Source organism: Nansenia antarctica, assembly GCF_963989245.1.
Source record: "Nansenia antarctica genome assembly, chromosome: 10".
Classification (NCBI taxonomy): Eukaryota; Metazoa; Chordata; class Actinopteri; order Argentiniformes; family Microstomatidae; genus Nansenia; species Nansenia antarctica.
Window position 1 is genome coordinate 22,746,828 of NC_137680.1, and position 18,870 is coordinate 22,765,697.

The 18,870-nt window shown below is 47.5% G+C and overlaps 2 protein-coding genes across 3 annotated transcripts; both read right to left on the reverse strand.

Moving 5' to 3' along the window:
* Positions 1–262: 262 nt before the first annotated feature.
* Positions 263–8,678, reverse strand: rbfa (ribosome binding factor A). The gene is made up of 7 exons (XM_080541091.1): positions 8,564–8,678; positions 7,887–7,917; positions 5,171–5,329; positions 4,487–4,599; positions 3,569–3,653; positions 3,333–3,403; positions 263–1,455 (listed from the first exon to the last, which is right to left on the reverse strand). The coding sequence occupies exons 1-7, from the start codon at positions 8,629–8,631 to the stop codon at positions 1,050–1,052; spliced, it is 933 nt and encodes a 310-aa protein (XP_080397217.1). The 5' UTR covers positions 8,632–8,678; the 3' UTR covers positions 263–1,049.
* A 2,274-nt stretch (positions 8,679–10,952) lies between these two features.
* Positions 10,953–18,783, reverse strand: adnp2a (ADNP homeobox 2a). Of its 2 annotated transcripts, XM_080540175.1 has the most exons (4): positions 18,694–18,783; positions 16,435–16,548; positions 15,021–15,113; positions 10,953–13,462 (listed from the first exon to the last, which is right to left on the reverse strand). In XM_080540175.1, exons 2-4 carry the CDS (start codon positions 16,540–16,542, stop codon positions 11,135–11,137), a joined length of 2,529 nt encoding a protein of 842 aa, XP_080396301.1. In that variant the 5' UTR covers positions 16,543–16,548; positions 18,694–18,783; the 3' UTR covers positions 10,953–11,134. The 2 variants fall into 2 exon arrangements, with proteins under 2 accessions (XP_080396301.1, XP_080396302.1); XM_080540176.1 differs by lacking the exon at positions 18,694–18,783 and having other exon boundaries at positions 16,435–16,555.
* Between the last annotated feature and the right edge of the window lie 87 nt (positions 18,784–18,870).

The following is an 18,870-nucleotide window of genomic DNA, read 5'->3' on the forward strand; positions in this document are numbered from 1 at the left end:
AAACCACTAGAGGAACATCATAACTAACCTGCCCCAGCCTAGCCCCGCCCCCAGCATCATAACTACCCCAGCCCCGCCCCTAGGTGTGTAAAAGGGTCTGACGTGTCATCGGGTCACAGTTCACGGTCGTACTTCATCGCTGCAGCTGCAGTAACATGTCAGATACATTTGTAGCACGCCACTGTATTCTGGAACAGATGGAAAACATGAAAATAAAAATTATTCTTTTCACCTCAGAGTTTGACTTTTTTCTCACTCGTTTATTTGCTGCCAGTCTCGTGACAAAACAAACTTTATTTTTTATGAAGTAAGTATTTCATTGGAGGATGGAGGAATAGTCCACGTCACCATGACAACCGTTAACCAGAGCATCTGTCACCATGACAACGCCTTATTAGTAGAGATGCTCCGATCTGATCGGCGCCGATCGATATCGGCCGATATGCCCTTGATCGGTTTTGATCGGAGTTCTCAAAACGGCCGATCAGTTTACATAGAGAAATGGCGTCGCCAGTCTGGCAATATTACACAGTGTCGGAAAGAGACAACAAATATGCAGTTTGTAATGTCTGCTCAAAAGAAATACCTCGCGGAGGAACGCACGCAAGGACTTTCAATACCACGAATATCATACGGCATTTGAAGGCTTGTCACACCAAGGAAATTAACGAGTTTGATAAATTGGCGAGCGCTAAGGCCAGAGAGAAAGAGTCGTCGAAAGAATGTTCGACGCCACTCACTCAGCTAACTGTTACAGAGACATTGAAACGACAGCAACCATACGGCAACGACAACAAGAAACGAAAGGAAATAAATGCGAAAGTAATGGAATTCATATGCCTTGATCAGCAGCCCCTGTCTGTTGTGGAAGACACCGGGTTCAAACGCCTTGTTTCCTGCCTGGATCCACGCTGTCGCGAAAATATTTCAAATGCCGTATGATATTCGTGGTATTGAAAGTCGGTGATCGGTGATATCGGATCGGCAGATCACTGATTCCAGTGATCAGTGATCGGCACCAAAAACCCTGATCGGAGCATCTCTACTTATTAGGACTTCCTGTCGTCCTCGGCCATCAGTTCTCTAATCTGAGCATCTTCCTGTCTGAAGTCCCACCCCTCCTCCTCCGCCTCTGGCCACTCCCCCTGCCTGTGCCTGGCCAATAGGAACTCCCGTGGTGTGATGTCATCATCGACAGGCCGCTTCTTCTTCTTCATCTTCTCTTTGATCTTCTGTTTCCTGACTTCCTCCAGAACCTGCAGCTGCTGGGTGAGGCCAAGCCCCGCCCCCGGACCCTCTGGCCCCGCCCCCAGACTCTCTGGCCCCGGACCCTCTGGCCCCGCCCCCCTGGAGCGCAGGAGCAGTTGGTATTGGAGGATCTGGAGGTTCAGGGCTTCGTGGTCGACACCAAAAAGCACCGCTGGCTGCTGGGAGGTCGCCCCTGGTAACGGCTCTCTGGAAGACAAGACATGGAAGGAGTTGAAGACATTAACCCTCATTTATAGAAAGTACTTTGGATCAAATTTTATCTTACCTGTGTCGTATGTAGAAAACCACGTCAAAGTAGTGATTTATAAAATGTCAACGTAAGTCAATTTGACCGTGTAAACGATCGTAGCTCTACGTCAGGTCTTGACGTACGCACATTACCTACTGGTTATGCAGAGTTATTACAGGCATGTGATACTAACACAGCCGAGAAAATGAGTTAAATTCAATATTTAAAGGGAACTGATGATTGTATTTCAGTCTTCCTTTATATGCCATTAGGCCAGCGTTTCCCAAACTGTGGGGCGCACCCCCCCTAGTGGGGCGCGGGGGTACTGCAGGGGGGGCGCAGAAATAATATGGGAGGGGAAAAAAATGCACACACAAGAGCTGTAAACAAACACTGCTTGCTTAAGGTTACCATCAGGGGTGTCTTGTTATTATTAGAAGAGAAAATGTAATGTTTGTACAACTTTATACAATTAATTATATCAATCTAGGTGGGGACCGGGTTAGGGGGGGCTCGAAAATATTTCCAATTACCCAAGGGGGGCCTGATTGAAAAAGTTTGGGAACCGCTGCATTAGGCTATTGTAGGTGTAATCATTCTACATTGAGGTGTGATAAAGGCTCATTGTGATTCCCCAGTACAGATTCCTCTGTATCTGTTATAAGGTTATTTACCATCATATGGGTCCATATCAACATGTTGACACTGGATCTGGATGGGCGTACAGAAAATACTTCAAAAAAACACCATAGCCCGCAGCGCAGAGCGCATCATCATTATGTCTAATTGAGTCAACTGTCTAATTGAGTCAAATAATATATAAATATTATTTAATGTTTTCATAAGCGTAAAGATACAAGGACGACAGTTAGATTAACGATCATGTTAGCTGCAGGCTTGGCAGATTAACGATCATGTTAGCTGCAGGCTTGGCAGATTAACGATCATGTTAGCTGCAGGATTGGCAGGGCTCCGTGCGCAAGTTACTGTCGCATAGTTGTAGCCAATAAAGGCCTATATGTAGGCTAGGCTATTATATATAATCTATATACCTAATACCCACATCATAATAGATTGTATGCCTCTACAAATCATATTACACCAGGTAGCCAATTGATGGAAAATCCATCACGGCTTGGAATAAATTGATGGAAATCCGTCATAGCGACAGAGAACTTTAATAGGGCTGGGTATCGCCACTGATTTCCCAAAACGATTCGATTCCGATTCACCAGCTCAGTGAGCTCACGATTCGATTCGATTCACGATTCGATTCGATTCGATTCGATTCCGATTCGATCTAGTTAAAATATACATTTTTTGCTTGAATATGAAAGAGATTCTCAGAATTAATGCTATAAATGGTTCAAGGAACCCTATAACATGTAGCATTGTTAAACATATCAATGAATTGACTCCAAAGCAGTTACATGAATGTACTTTTTATTTACATATGACTTTGCTTTTGTCCAGCTCATCTCTATCGTCACATTTTTTAAATCCAAAATGCACCCAGACATCTGACTTTAAGCCTGGTGGTGACTTGAGTGTCCCTGCCATCGCCATGTTTTTAGATTTTAGTGTTGAGACCTCACGTTGCGTGAGATATGATCAATTCTTGTAGCACGAGATCTCGTTGCGGGTTGAAGCAGCAAGCAAAAAAAAAAAAAAAAAAAAAAAGATCGATCTCGGGATTTAGGAATCGATAATCGCTCATTTTAATGAAGATCGATTCTGAATCGGGAAATCGATTTTTTGAACCCAGCCCTAAACTTTAAACTCTGCTTTGTTTGCAGATGCTGGTGTAACCATAGCAACAGGACAGCCATCTCACCTTCCATCTTGTTCTGCCGCCATCTTGTTCTCCGCTGGGCCGAAGTCAGCCAGCGCCAGCAGTCGGTCCACCTGCCAGAACACAGACAGACGGGCTCACGTGATTGGTCCAGAGAGTCTCAGGCCTGATCCAACAGCTGGTGTAGAAACAGTGATGGTAACAGATAGGCTGTCATGGTAACAGATAGGCTGTCTTGGTAACATCACTGTTACATCACGGTTGCCGTGGCGACCTACCTCCCGCGCGGCAGCGTCCCGTCTGTCTCTGATGAACACCAGCGGAGGAACGCCCCCCAGGGTCTGACGGGACATGATGAGATACCTGCAACCATAACCATGACATCATCAGATACCTGCAACCATGGCAACCACAACCATGAAATCATCAGATACCTGCAACCATGGCAACCACAACCATGACATCATCAGATACCTGCAACCATGACATCATCAGATACCTGCAACAGACAGACAGACAGGTACCTGATGCGAGGGCCTGTCCTGTCCAGAGTTGTGTGTATCAGACAGACAGGCAGGCAGACAGACAGACAGGCAGGCAGACAGACGGGTACCTGATGCGAGGGCCGGTCCTGTCCAGAGTTGTGTGTATCAGACAGACAGGCAGACAGACAGACAGGCAAGCAGACAGGCACCTGATGCGAGGGCCGGTCCTGTCCAGAGTTGCGTGTATCAGACAGGCAGACAGACAGACAGACAGACAGGCAGGCAGACAGGTACCTGATGCGAGGGCCGGTCCTGTCCAGAGTTGTGTGTATCAGACAGACAGGCAGGCAGACAGACAGGCAGACAGACAGGCAGACGGGTACCTGATGCGAGGGCCGGTCCTGTCCAGAGTTGTGTGTATCAGACAGACAGGCAGACAGACAGACAGGCAGACAGACAGACAGACGGGTACCTGATGCGAGGGCCGGTCCTGTCCAGAGTTGTGTGTATCAGACAGACAGGCAGACAGACAGGCAGACAGGTACCTGATGCGAGGGCCGGTCCTGTCCAGAGTTGTGTGTATCAGACAGACAGACAGGCAGACAGACAGGCAGACAGACGGGTACCTGATGCGAGGGCTGGTCCTGTCCAGAGTTGTGTGTATCAGACAGACAGGCAGACAGACAGACAGGCAGGCAGACAGACGGGTACCTGATGCGAGGGCCGGTCCTGTCCAGAGTTGTGTGTATCAGGTCATCTCTCTCCGACACGCCGCTGGTCTTCCAATACACACGAACACTAGAGAAGTCTGCAGGCAAGGACACCTACACACACACACAGAAAAATGATGCCAATCAATGAACATGTGACAATGCTGAACAATGAACACCAGGGGAGGCTGGTGGAGGTAGATAACATTCAACTACTAAGATCTAAGAAAAACTTAACTAAATCCCCTCTGTAACCCCCCCCCCCCCCCAGTACAATGTTCTATAACCCTGCAATATGTTTACATTCTTGTGTTAGGTTTTTCATATACTGGATATAAGTCTACGAGTTCATATGTTTACATGTTTATAAAAAAGTACATAGTTACATGCTAACACCCCCCTGTCTATATACCCCCCTGTGAATAGGCCATGTAATGTATAAGCATATATGTTTACATAATAGATACATTCTCAGATTCCTACCGATCACTTATCCCCCCTATTTATTTCTCATTCTTGTGTTTTATTATCTTAGGACAGTGTTTTATTATCTTAGGACAGTGTCTTATTATCTTAGGACAGTGTTTTATTATCTTAGGACTGTTTTATTATCTTAGGACAGTGTTTTATTATCTTAGGACAGTGTTTTATTATCTTGAGAAACACATGAGCAATACAATCCTACTTCTGAGATCTCCACATCCAGGTCTGTCAGCTCCGAGCCCAGCAGGTCGGTCACCGCCCTGAACAGAACCGTGTTCAGAACGCGTGTGCGCAGAGTGTCCTCCTGGCTCCGCCTCCGCGGCGGCTTCAGCGCGTTGCCTTGACTACCGGCCGCGTACGTCTGGCAGATTAATAACCGTTATAAAGGTTTAGTGGCTCGTCAACCTAGCTAGACCTAGCTAGTAAACATGTAACCTAGCTAGGCCTGGTAAACATGTAACCTAGCTAGGCCTACCTGGTAAACATGTAACCTAGCTAGACCTACCTGGTAAACATGTAACCTAGCTAGACCTACCTGGTAAACATGTAACCTAGCTAGGCCTGGTAAACATGTAACCTAGCTAGACCTACCTGGTAAACATGTAACCTACTAGGCCTGGTAAACATGTAACCTAGCTAGGCCTGGTAAACATGTAACCTAGCTAGACCTGGTAAACATGTAACCTAGCTAGGCCTGGTAAACATGTAACCTAGCTAGACCTACCTGGTAAACATGTAACCTAGCTAGGCCTGGTAAACATGTAACCTAGCTAGACCTGGTAAACATGTCACCTAGCTAGGCCTACCTGGTAAACATGTAACCTAGCTAGACCTACCTGGTAAACATTAGGGGTGCAACGGTTCAGTTGGCCCACGGTTCGGTACGGTTCGGTATTTTGGGTCACGGTTTTCGGTACGGTTCGGTTCAGAAACAAACGTTCCAGACCAACTCGACCTCTGACCAAAGGCCGCGTTCGAGGCATTCACGTGGACGCTCCGGCGCTCTCAGAGCTAATTTACGAACGCGGCCAAATTGATCTTCTCTCCATAAAGCTTAAGCGTACAGTGGGCTTCCTGTATAGATTTAAATCTTGCTTTTCCTTGGCTTCCAGAAAACGTCTTGTCTCCGCCCTTTTCCTTTCACAATTGGATTATGGTGATACAGTATATAGGTTTGCTTCTCTGTCCACTTTATCCAAGCTAGACCCCCTGTATCATTCGGTTCTAAGATACATCACCAATAGTGCCTTCAGGACCCATCACTGTACACTGTATAGTCTGGTTGGATGGCCATCTCTTTCTGTCAGAAGGCTCCAACACTGGTACACTCTTGTGTTTAAAATCATCTCTGGCTTCTTACCGAATTATCTGGGCCTGAAGTTCATCCCTATACCAAGTGGCTCGGGTCTCAGGTCTCGTAGATGGCTACAATACAAGGTGCCACTTATCATGAACAATGTTGGAAGGGCAAGCTTGTCTTATTATGGCCCTTGGTCTTGGAATGACCTACAGACTACTTTTAAATTAGAGGCCCTTATTTCCATAAGTATCTTCAAGCGTAGATTAAAGGATGTGGTCACCGCTCGCTGTACCTGCTTTGGTTAGACTTCTCAATGTTTTAATCACCTTGTAAATACCCCTACCATTGTTTGTCTATTGTATTGTTGCCACTGTCTTATGTCCTGTCTTGTTATCTGAACTGTTTTTTTAAGCTACTATTTTGACCCTGTCTTGGCCAGGTCTCTCTTATAAAAGAGGTTTTAATCTCAATGTGACTTCCTGGTAAAATAAAGGTAGAAAAAAAAAAAAAAAAAAAAAAAAAAAAAAACGAAAACGAAAACCGTCACGGTTCACTAGTGAATTGAGCCGTGGAACGCAAACCGTACCGTCCGTAAAAAAACCGAGAACCGTTGCACCCCTAGTAAACATGTAACCTAGCTAGACCTGGTAAACTAAACATGTAACCTAGCTAGACCTGGTAAACATGTAACCTAGCTAGACCTACCTGGTAAACATGTAACCTAGCTAGACCTGGTAAACATGTAACCTAGCTAGACCTACCTGGTAAACATGTAACCTAGCTAGGCCTGGTAAACATGTAACCTAGCTAGACCTACCTGGTAAACATGTAACCTACTAGGCCTGGTAAACATGTAACCTACTAGGCCTGGTAAACATGTAACCTAGCTAGACCTGGTAAACATGTAACCTAGCTAGACCTGGTAAACATGTAACCTAGCTAGACCTACCTGGTAAACATGTAACCTAGCTAGACCTGGTAAACATGTAACCTAGCTAGACCTACCTGGTAAACATGTAACCTAGCTAGGCCTGGTAAACATGTAACCTAGCTAGACCTACCTGGTAAACATGTAACCTACTAGGCCTGGTAAACATGTAACCTACTAGGCCTGGTAAACATGTAACCTAGCTAGACCTGGTAAACATGTAACCTAGCTAGACCTGGTAAACATGTAACCTAGCTAGGTCTGGTAAACATGTAACCTAGCTAGGCCTACCTGGTAAACATGTAACCTAGCTAGACCTGGTAAACATGTAACCTAGCTAGACCTACCTGGTAAACATGTAACCTAGCTAGGCCTGGTAAACATGTAACCTAGCTAGGCCTGGTAAACATGTAACCTAGCTAGGCCTGGTAAACATGTAACCTAGCTAGACCTGGTAAACATGTAACCTAGCTAGGCCTACCTGGTAAACATGTAACCTAGCTAGGCCTACCTGGTAAACATGTAACCTAGCTAGGCCTACCTGGTAAACATGTAACCTAGCTAGGCCTGGTAAACATGTAACCTAGCTAGACCTGGTAAACATGTAACCTAGCTAGGCCTGGTAAACATGTAACCTAGCTAGGCCTACCTGGTAAACATGTTTTCGTTATATTCTCAAGTGGAACCAACCTGTGGCGGCGTTTCATACCAGAGCTTCTTTCTGGAAAAAAAATAATCAGACAACTTAATCAACGATTGGCCAAGGAGCTACTAAACTACTGAACTACTGCAATACTGCAGTAATACTGCAATAAATCAAGTGCAATACTGAAACACAACTGTGAACATTTCAAACCTGCAAACTGCGACACTTTAAATGAATGTGCAATAACACTATGTGCAATATGACAACTCTCGGGTACATAAGGTTCAGAGATAGGAAATGTTAGGATATTTATAGCATAGCATAGAGTACAGCACAGTGTTTTATTTGTATAGTATAGTATAGTGGATAGTGTACATAGCCTTTATTTATGTAAACCAGCTCTTTTCCCTTCTTGTTTTTAGTATTTTTTTTCCTAGCACCAGGGGAGCCCCCCCTCCCAAATTTCGTTGTTTGGTACCTGTACTATATCAATGACAATAAAGACCATTCATTCATACTGAGCTACTAAACTACTGAACTACTAAACTACTGAGCTACTAAACTACTGAGCTACTAAACTACTAAACTACTGAACTACTAAACTACTGAGCTAGCTCCTGGTGCCATTAGCAGAGACGGCTAGGAGCTAGCTACTGCCCAGGCGGGTGTCCAGGTGAGAGGTTTAGCTAGCAGGTTTAGCTCGCAGCTCACGTTGACTCACCTTGTTCTGTTGATAAACTTCTTCATCAGGTTTTTACCGCAGCAGCAGGACGTGTGGAAGTCCAACATAACCCCAACTAACCCTAGCCTGCCCGGGGTTAACCCTAACCCTAACCCCGCACACCTGCCCAGTCTGGAACATGTCTGAACGGCGAACATCACAACGTTACAGGGTCAGGGGTAGTAGTTCTCCTACAGACCATGTCAACGATCAGTGTCGCTGTGCTACAGGTAATGTCTGGTAGTTTGGAGTGAAGCAAAGGCGAAACCAATCGATGTCAGAGCCACGAGCCTGCATTTCAATGTCGCCGCTTGTTAAGTCGTGACGTGTTTCCGGGTCCAACGTTGGCTGAGGCGCTGTCTTCGAAATGCCGAAATAATAATAATAATTAATTATATTTATATAGCGCTTTTCCGAGGCTCAAATACCCTGACAATATGGAGAAAACGGGAAAGTGTTGTGTCCCTTGTTGTATGAATAGATCCGAGTCTAAAAAACGATTAAACTGTCATTCTACCGCTGTAGTTCACAGTTACTCTGGTGCGGGGAATTTCTGGTTTGGACTCGGAAATGGCTACACGTCACTTTTGACGTCAGACTTAACAAGCGGTATGGCCTTGTCCACACCAATACGTTTTTTTGATAAACGTTTTTCCTATATAAAAATATTACCGTCCACACCAGCATGTTTATAAACAATATCCAGATGCACACGCATGAACGCAATATAAACGCTGTCATTGAGCATTCCACACCAGTAGTCGACGATATAATTTTAACCCCATAACCCCGCTGGCCAATCAGACGCCAGGAAAACAAAGCTACTAACTGTGCATTTATCTGTAAACAGGTTAAAAGTCCAGTTAATAGTGAAAGAACTAGAATCACTTTGTACACATCCATTCCCTCACTTGTGAAGCCTCGACTTATCTAACCTTAAAGCCAGTCCAGATCTATCAGGACGTATCTAACCTTAAAGCCAGTCCAGATCTATCAGGACTTATCTAACCTTAAAGCCAGTCCAGATCTATCAGGACTTATCTAACCTTAAAGCCAGTCCAGATCTATCAGGACTTATCTAACCTTAAAGCCAGTCCAGATCTATCAGGACTTATCTAACCTTAAAGCCAGTCCAGATCTATCAGGACTTATCTAACCTTAAAGCCAGTCCAGATCTATCAGGACTTATCTAACCTTAAAGCCAGTCCAGATCTATCAGGATTAGCCATGCGACGGGTCAGTTTTCGAACCTCGGTGGGGTTGGTGGAGGTGAAGGTGTGGGGTTGGTGAAGGTGAAGGTGTGGGGTTGGTGGAGGTGAAGGTGTGGGGTTGGTGAAGGTGTGGGGTTGGTGGAGGTGAAGGTGTGGGGTTGGTGAAGGTGTGGGGTTGGTGAAGGTGAAGGTGTGGGTTGGTGGAGGTGGAGGTGTGGGGTTGGTGAAGGTGAAGGTGTGGGGTTGGTGAAGGTGTGGGGTTGGTGGAGGTGAACATTTACATGCACATATACAGTAGATCTTTACATGCACATATAGGTTATAAACCCAAGAACCTCCATAACATGCAATGGTTGTCATGTTCATAGAAATGTACAAATCTAAACATTTTACATTCAGAATCGCAGTTGATCAATGTTAAGTTGAGAACATGTCAACAATACACACCTTGTTTTAAACTATACTTCATACTTCAACTATACTGCACATACTTCAACTATACTGCATAATGTATCACCTCTCCTGAAAATGAACTTTGCTGAACCAATAAAGAAAGCAACCAACATTGTACAAATATGGGATTTTATAGGTAATACAAAACGCAGATCTTGGAACCTCATCTCATCATCTCATCATCTCATCACCTCATCTCAACTGGAAAATAACTTGAACGGAAGAACTGAGGCACCATGTGTTTCACCATGTGTCATGTATGACTAACTACAGCATGTCTGATTGGACCAGAGATGCACCAATCACAAGGCTCCAAATAAATATTGTGGGTCACAGGTTGAAGGATAGATTGACAAGAGCGTATAAAATATATCTACACATTTAAATTCTACCAAACACACATTACAATTTTACAAAAATGAGTTCATAATACAGTAACTTCTGTCAGACTGGTTAAACTAAAGTGTTAATGAACTAAGTTTGACAGTTCTTCCAATGACCTCATAGGGAACCCTCTCTCCTCTCCTTGGTTCCTTTCAAGTTCCCAGAACATGTTCCAACCTGTCCAACCAGAACATAGGGTTAGCTATGTAGCTATCATAGGGTTAGCTATGTAGCTATCATAGGGTTAGCTATGTAGCTATCATAGGGTTAGCCTCTCTTTAAGGTTCTCCTTTTAATCTTAGGATCAAATACGCTACCTTATCAGATCTAGAGGAGGCAAGGAGATAGTCAGGGGCTAGGGGCTAGGAGGTAAGGGGTAGGAGTTAGGGGCTAGGAGTCAGGGGCTAGGGGGTAGGAGTCAGGGGCTAGGAGGTAGGGGGTAGGAGTCAGGGGCTAGGAGGTAGGGGCTAGGAGATAGGGGCTAGGAGGTAGGGGCTAGGAGATAGGGGCTAGGAGATAGCAGTCAGTCAGAGTTCATCTTGCCAGGCTGGACGTCTGGGATGTCGAGGCTGTGCTGCAGCTTCCTGAGCTCCGTCATGTTGAAGCCCATCAGGACCTTCGGCCGGCTGCGCTGGATGGCCCTCAGACACACGCTGCGCTTGGAGGCGAACAGCGACGCCACGTCAGTCCTGCGGAACCACAGCCGGGCCGCCAGCGCCTCCACCTCCCCCCGGGACAGGTACGGACACAGGTGGAAGTACCGGCCCAGGAACTGCTTCCGCTCCTCAAATGGCCTCATCTCCAGTCCTGTGGGGTCCAGCAGCAGGGGGACCGGCGGGTCAGAGCTGCTGCCAGGCTTGGGGGGTTTGTTTCCCAGGGTGGTGGTGGTCCCCACGCCCCCACTGGCAGCACCAGCCCCGTCCCTGGCCTGGCCCTGCCCCCCCTGCCCCTGCCCCCCCTGACCCGGGGCCCCAGCGGGGGGGCCGTCGGGGTTGAGGAGTCTCTCAGCCTCCTTGGCGGCGCGGGGGGCGCAGCGGCAGCGCTGCACGTGGATGGAGACGGTCCTGCAGGTGGAGCGGTCGGCGTAGACGCCCAGGCAGTAGACACACTTGAAGGCCGGTGAGCGCAGGATGGCGTGGATGGTGGGGACCACGTGGTGCTTGCTCTTCAGGTGCAGCTCGTACTCCTCCGAGCTCCGGGGCGTCGCGGGGCAGAAGGGACAGCCGCCGCTGGCCGGGCTGGGGCGGGCGGCTTCCGCGCCCTCCTCCGACATCCTCAGGTAGAGGCGGTCCTTGGCGCCCGTGACCAGCAGCAGGTCGAGGCGGCGGCAGCCCAGCAGGTCCCTGGGGACCGCGGTGACCATGGTGACCGCCGTGTCGTGGGGGGGCGGGAACTGCAGCCCCCCCTGGTCGTCCGTCTGGAGGGAGAACTCCCGTCTGAGGAAGTCGCGGTGCCGGCCCTCCGCCAGGCTGTGCTCCCGCTCCGTGTGCTCCATGGCCTGCCTGATGGAGTAAAAGACCAGGGGGCAGAAGAGGCAGCGCAGGCCATGGAGGAGGTGCTGGAACACGGCCTTCTCCGTCAGCAAGATCTTGCACCTCAGACACTTCACCTGGTTGTTGTCCATCTTCTTCAGGACCTGTGATTGGACGGCCAGCGCCCGGGGTTTCTCTGCTGCTGCACCCGACTGTGTCCGACTGGAGCCGGGGATCTGATTGGCCGCCTGAGCGGTCGTCCGATTCGCCAGCATGTTCTGTGTGACCAGGACGGGTCCCGTCGCCACGGCACCACCAGGCAGGGTTGCCATGGTCACTGTCTCCAGGGTGTAGGTGGGCATGCCGTTGACCTGGTTACCTGTGGGAACAAGACGCACCGACTGGGAGGGGAGGGGACCCCCGCGGGGGGCGGAGCCTTGGATCACCTGCATCCCTGGGGGCAGCATCACCTGGCGGGGCGGCTGGGGGACCCGGATGGTGATGGGGAGGGGCTTGGAGGTGCTCTGGGAGACGCCTGGCAGCAGCATGCCTAGCGGACCTCCCTTCAGCAGCGTGGCGGAGGTCTGGCTGGTCCGGAGGCCCGATAGGACCAGGCCCTTCCCCGGGGGCCGGAGGAGCAGCTGCCTGGACCCGGGGGCGCTGGTGCACAACACGGCCGTGGTGCTGGGGGGGGCAGCCAGCAGCACGGTGCCGCTGGAGGCGGCGGCTTTAGCGGGTCCGTTGGCCTTGGAGAGCAGGGAGACCACCCTCTGCACGGTGCGGGGCGCCAGGCTGGGCAGCCTCTGCTGGACGCCGTTCCTGACGCCCTTGTTAGTGTTGTTGTTGTCGTGTACCATGATAAAGGGTCGCAGGTGGCCGTGCAACTCGCTGTGCTTGTCCGAGGACAGGATGTGGTAGAGCAGGTGCTCCGAGGTCTCGGCCGGCATGAGACACAACCGGCAGAAGAACTGGGCCAGCTTGGCCCCGCCCCCTGCGGCCCTCTGCAGCTCCGCCGGGGTGCGGTGGCCGTAGTAGCGGCTGAGCAGCGAGCCGTAGTGGTCCACCAGGACGTGCTTCCGCATCACGTAGATCAGGGAGTCGTGGAAACCGCAGCCGCGACACGAGTACCTGTCTCCGACGTGGGAGGTGGAGAGGGAGCGCGCGGCGGCGGCCTGGGGGGGCGCAGGGGCGTGGAACATGCGGCTGTGCTGCCGGGTCACGTCAGGGTGGCTGACGAAGGCGCAGGAGGAGCAGGCGGCCAGGCTGCTGAGGTCCAGCTCCTCGTCGTGGCAGCGCTGCACGTGGCTGCGGAAGGCATACCAGGACCGCGTGGAGAACCAGCACAGGGCACAGCACAGAGCCTCCCGCCTGTACAACCACTGTGGGGGAGGGGGAGAGGGGGAGAGAGGGGGGGAGAGGGGGACACCTGGGCGTCAGTAACAAGACTAAACTTAACATGAACGTATTAATGACAGCAGTATTAATGATGATCTCATCAGTCATTTGTCATCAGTTATGTTAGAATCAGGCGGTAAGGGTTAGGTTATGTTAGAATCAGGCTGTAAGGGTTAGGTTGTATTAGAATCAGGCGGTAAGGGTTAGGTTATGTTAGAATCAGGCGGTAAGGATTAGGTTATGTTAGAATCAGGCGGAAAGGGTTAGGTTATGTTAGAATCCGGCGGTAAGGGTTAGGTTGTAAATCAGGCGGTAAGGGTTAGGTTGTTAGAATCAGGTGGTAAGGGTTAGGTTGTTAGAATCAGGCGGTAAGGGTTAGGTTATGTTAGAATCAGGCGGTAAGGGTTAGGTTATGTTAGAATCAGGCGGTAAGGGTTAGGTTATGTTAGAATCAGGCGGTAAGGGTTAGGTTATGTTATAATCAGGCGGTAAGGGTTAGGTTATGTTAGAATCAGGTGGTAAGGGTTAGGTTATGTTAGAATCAGGCGGTAAGGGTTAGGTTATGTTAGAATCAGGCGGTAAGGGTTAGGTTATGTTAGAATCAGGCGGTAAGGGTTAGGTTATATTAGAATCAGGCGGTAAGGGTTAGGTTATGTTAGAATCAGGCGGTAAGGGTTGGGTTATGTTAGAATCAGGCGGTAAGGGTTAGGTTATGTTAGAATCAGGCGGTAAGGGTTGGGTTATGTTAGAATCAGGTGGTAAGGGTTAGGGACACAGGAGAGACAGAAACACTTTGGGTTCTATAAAAAAGAACCAATCTGGACAGAAGCCTTGAGGCTTTATAGAGCGACAGCTGTAAGACGTTTTACATTATTATATTATATATATATTATTATATTATATATATATTATTATATATATTATTATATTAGATATATATTATTATATTAGATATATATTATTATATATATTATTATATTAGATATATATTATTATATTAGATATATATTATTAGATACAGTTCTATATTATTAGATATATTAGATATATATTATTAGATACAGTGCCATATCAGGTTGAATGTTTATAACCCTTTTTACTCATCTACAGACATGCAGTGTGGAAACAGAGGCTGAGACAGAGTAGAAACAGAGGCTGAGACAGAGTAGAAACAGAGGCTGAGACAGAGTAGAAACAGAGGCTGAGACAGAGTAGAAACAGAGGCTGATACAGAGTAGAAACAGAGGCTGAGACAGAGTAGAAACAGAGGCTGATACAGAGTAGAAACAGAGGCTGAGACAGAGTAGAAACAGAGGCTGATACAGAGTAGAAACAGAGACTGAGACAGAGGCTGAGACAGAGTAGAAACAGAGACTGAGACAGAGGCTGAGACAGAGTAGAAACAGAGGCTGATACAGAGTAGAAACAGAGGCTGAGACAGAGTAGAAACAGAGGCTGATACAGAGAAGAAACAGAGGCTGAGACAGAGTAGAAACAGAGGCTGAGACAGAGGCTGAGACAGAGTAGAAACGGAGGCTGTACCTTCCTCCTCCTCTTGCCGTAGGCGGAGTCTGTCAGATCGGACCACGCCGTGTTCTCAAAGGTGTCGTCTCCGGCGTCAAAACACTTCAGCTCCTGACAACCAACACACCAGAGTGAGGTTACCTTGACAACCAACACACCAGAGTGAGGTTACCTTGACAACCAACACACCAGAGTGAGGTTACCTTGACAACCAACACACCAGAGTGAGGTTACCTTCTGCTAGTCGAGTTTACATGATCCACAGTTACAGGCTAGTTAATGATAGTTACATACCTCAGTAGACTAGTTAATGATAGTTAATGATAGTTACATACCTCAGTAGACTAGTTAATGATAGTTACATACCTCAGTAGACTAGTTAATGATAGTTACATACCTCAGTAGACTAGTTAATGATAGTTACATACCTCAGTAGACTAGTTAATGATAGTTACATACCTCAGTAGACTAGTTAATGATAGTTACATACCTCAGTAGACTAGTTAATGATAGTTAATGATAGTTACATACCTCAGTAGACTAGTTAATGATAGTTAATGAAAGTTACATACCTCAGTAGACTAGTTAATGATAGTTAATGATAGTTACATACCTCAGTAGACTAGTTAATGATAGTTAATGAAAGTTACATACCTCAGTAGACTAGTTAATGATAGTTACATACCTCAGTAGACTAGTTAATGATAGTTACATACCTCAGTAGACTAGTTAATGATAGTTAATGATAGTTACATACCTCAGTACTCAGTAGACTAGTTAATGAAAGTTACATACCTCAGTAGACTAGTTAATGATAGTTACATACCTCAGTAGACTAGTTAATGATAGTTACATGCCTCAGTAGACTAGTTAATGATAGTTACATGCCTCAGTAGTTATATAACTAGTCTAGACTAGTGGTAGTTAGATAACTAGTCTAGACTAGTAGTAGTTAGATAACTAGTCTAGACTAGTGGTAGTTAGTCAATGGTAGTCACATGGCTCGTTAGGGTTAACCTGCGTCATGTTAAAGGGGGTGGAGTCATGGCCACCTGCTGAGTTGTAGATAGATAGATAAATACTAGGGCTGGGACTAACGCCTTCATTTAAATTAATTAATTTACTTTTTGAATCACTTTATTTATTTTTTTACCATTTTAGATGGCACTTGTGACAATGTTAAACTGTTGGTCTGTGTAGCTAAAATAAACAGGATTTTGCTGCTTTAAACGTATGTCTGTCTATTCATTGATTCACTCGTATACCAAATCCATTAGAATTTAAAACTGTTGCTTCTCGTGTCAAATATTGATATGCGATTAAAATGCAATTAATTAATTAATTACAAAGCCTCTAATTAATTCGATTTTTAAAATGTAGCGCGTCCCACCTCTAATAAACACATAAGTCACGTAAGCGTCAGTTGAATCACCTCCAGCAGATGTTTGCAGCTGTCCAGGCCGATGTCACACAGGATGGCCTTCACCCGCTTCCTGGACTGTCTGAGCAGCTCCAGCTTCTCCACCGGCAGCTGGAACATCTTCACCTAGCGTTAGCATGAGCATTAGCATGACGTCTCACAACAGGACATTCAACCTGGTGGGAGCTAGCCTAGCGTTAGCATGAGCATTAGCATGACGTCTCACAACAGGACATTCAACCTGGGGGGAGCTAGCCTAGCGTTAGCATGAGCATTAGCATGACGTGTCACAACAGGACATCTTCATAAAGACATAAAGATTATCTGGCCGATTTTGGCCCGATTTCCCCCCTTCCGACCAAAGACAGCAAACGCCCGATTATCGGATGGCTCTAAAGATTATCCTACAAGATTATCCTGTGGTGTGAGGCGTGTCCATTTCTCCCGACAATCTGCTCTGAAAATGGTCGGGGCAGATCATCGTAAATATTAAACATGTTCAATATTTACGATCAAAAGTCCTCGTGTGAGTGCCCCGCGGTGGTGTAGCGGTCTAAGCACTGGCCACTAGTGCAAGCTGCCCACCGGGGACTGGGATCGAATCCCAGCTCGCCAGATCCGGATATGGCTGGGGCACACACGGGGAGCGGCATATTGGGCGGCCGCTCCCGAGGGCGGTATAGGAGTATTTCCGGACAAGGATCCGTCGCGCAACAGCGCCCCCGGGGTGCCGGAATAACGGTGCTGGGCTCGAGGAGCCAGTCAGCTAGTCTGCCTGGCGATCTCCTCTGGGGCTGCCGGCCACGGGGTCGTGCGGCGGATCCTTCGCAATAGGCAGGGGATAATTGGATGCTAGGTTGGGTTCAATTGGCTACCAAATTGGATGAAAAAGGGATAAAATCTGGAAAAAAAATAAAATAAAAATAAAAAAATAAAGTCCTCGTGTGTGTGGGTCGAAACTGACAACTACCGAGTCCGATTGTGACGTGGAATGGAATGTAGCCAATCAAGAAGCGAGCTGACTGATACGTCTTCTTCTTTTCGTTCTTCGGCACTTTATTTGCCCTGTGGCACATCGCTGCCTCTACAGGTCAGTCAGGGTACTACTACCCTGATCATGCCAGATTTCTGGCTTGGGGGACGAGACTCCAGACTGTCGGAGGACAGATCTTTATGTATGTGGTGTGCTGTGTTGGGAATATCAGAACACACCACACACAATACGATCAAAACTGTTCAATCTGTGATTTTTTTATCTTCATGTGTGGGGTCTCTCTCAGATAAAACATCTGTTAAGATTTAGAAAATCATTATGTGTACCAGGCTTTATGTGTACCAGGCTTTATAGATATGCAGGTGTTAGTTAGCTGGTAGATATGCAGGTGTTAGTTAGCTGGTAGATATGCAGGTGTTAGTTAGCTGGTAGATATGCAGGTGTTAGTTAGCTGGTAGATATGCAGGTGTTAGTTAGCTGGTAGATATGCAGGTGTTAGTTAGCTGGTAGATATGCAGGTGTTAGTTAGCTGGTAGATATGCAGGTGTTGGTTAGCTGGTAGATATGCAGGTGTTAGTTAGCTGGTAGATATGCAGGTGTTAGTTAGCTGGTAGATATGCGGGTGTTAGTTAGCTGGTAGATATGCGGGTGTTGGTTAGCTGGTAGATGTGCAGGTGTTAGTTAGCTGGTAGATATGCAGGTGTTAGTTAGCTGGTAGATATGCAGGAACCCCTAACCCATGCGGGTTCAGCACAGACTAGGGTTAGTTAGTACAGACTAGCTGGGTGACTGATGCTAACATCAGCTTCTCTCAGACAGACAGGCAGACTGAAACAGCATCGCTACAGCGGGTTAGGGTTAGTTAGGGTTAGTCAGGGTTAGTCAGGGCTAGTCAGGGTTAGTCAGGGCTAGTCAGGGTTAGTCAGGATTAGTCAGGGTTAGTCAGGGCTAGTCAGGGTTAGTCAGGGCTAGTCAGGGTTAGTCAGGGTTAGTCAGGGTTAGTCAGGGTTAGTCAGGGCTAGTCAGGGTTAGTCAGGGTTAGTCAGGGTTCGTTAGGGTTGGGGACCAGCCGTGTGTCGTGGTCAGTAGCATGTAGTAAAGCTGCCGTTCGGGACCTGACGGTCCGCTAACACCGAGACACACACCGTCAAACACACCTAAACCCTAACCAACCCTAACCCTAACTAACCCTAACCCTAACTAACCCTAACCCTAACCCTAACCCTAACCCTAACCCTAACCCTACCGGAGACACGCCGGGACGTCCTCCCGCTTACCGAAGGTTTCCTGGTGTCGCGCAGCAGATGTCTGGTGTTTAGTCCCGCAGCCTCCCCCTGTTACACACAGGAAACATGGCGCACAGGAAGTGAGGAAGTGACGTTTTATCTATTAGCATATTGCGTGGTCCAGTCTGTCCAATGAGAGAAGAGGGTAGGTAGTCCTCGCCGTGGGAC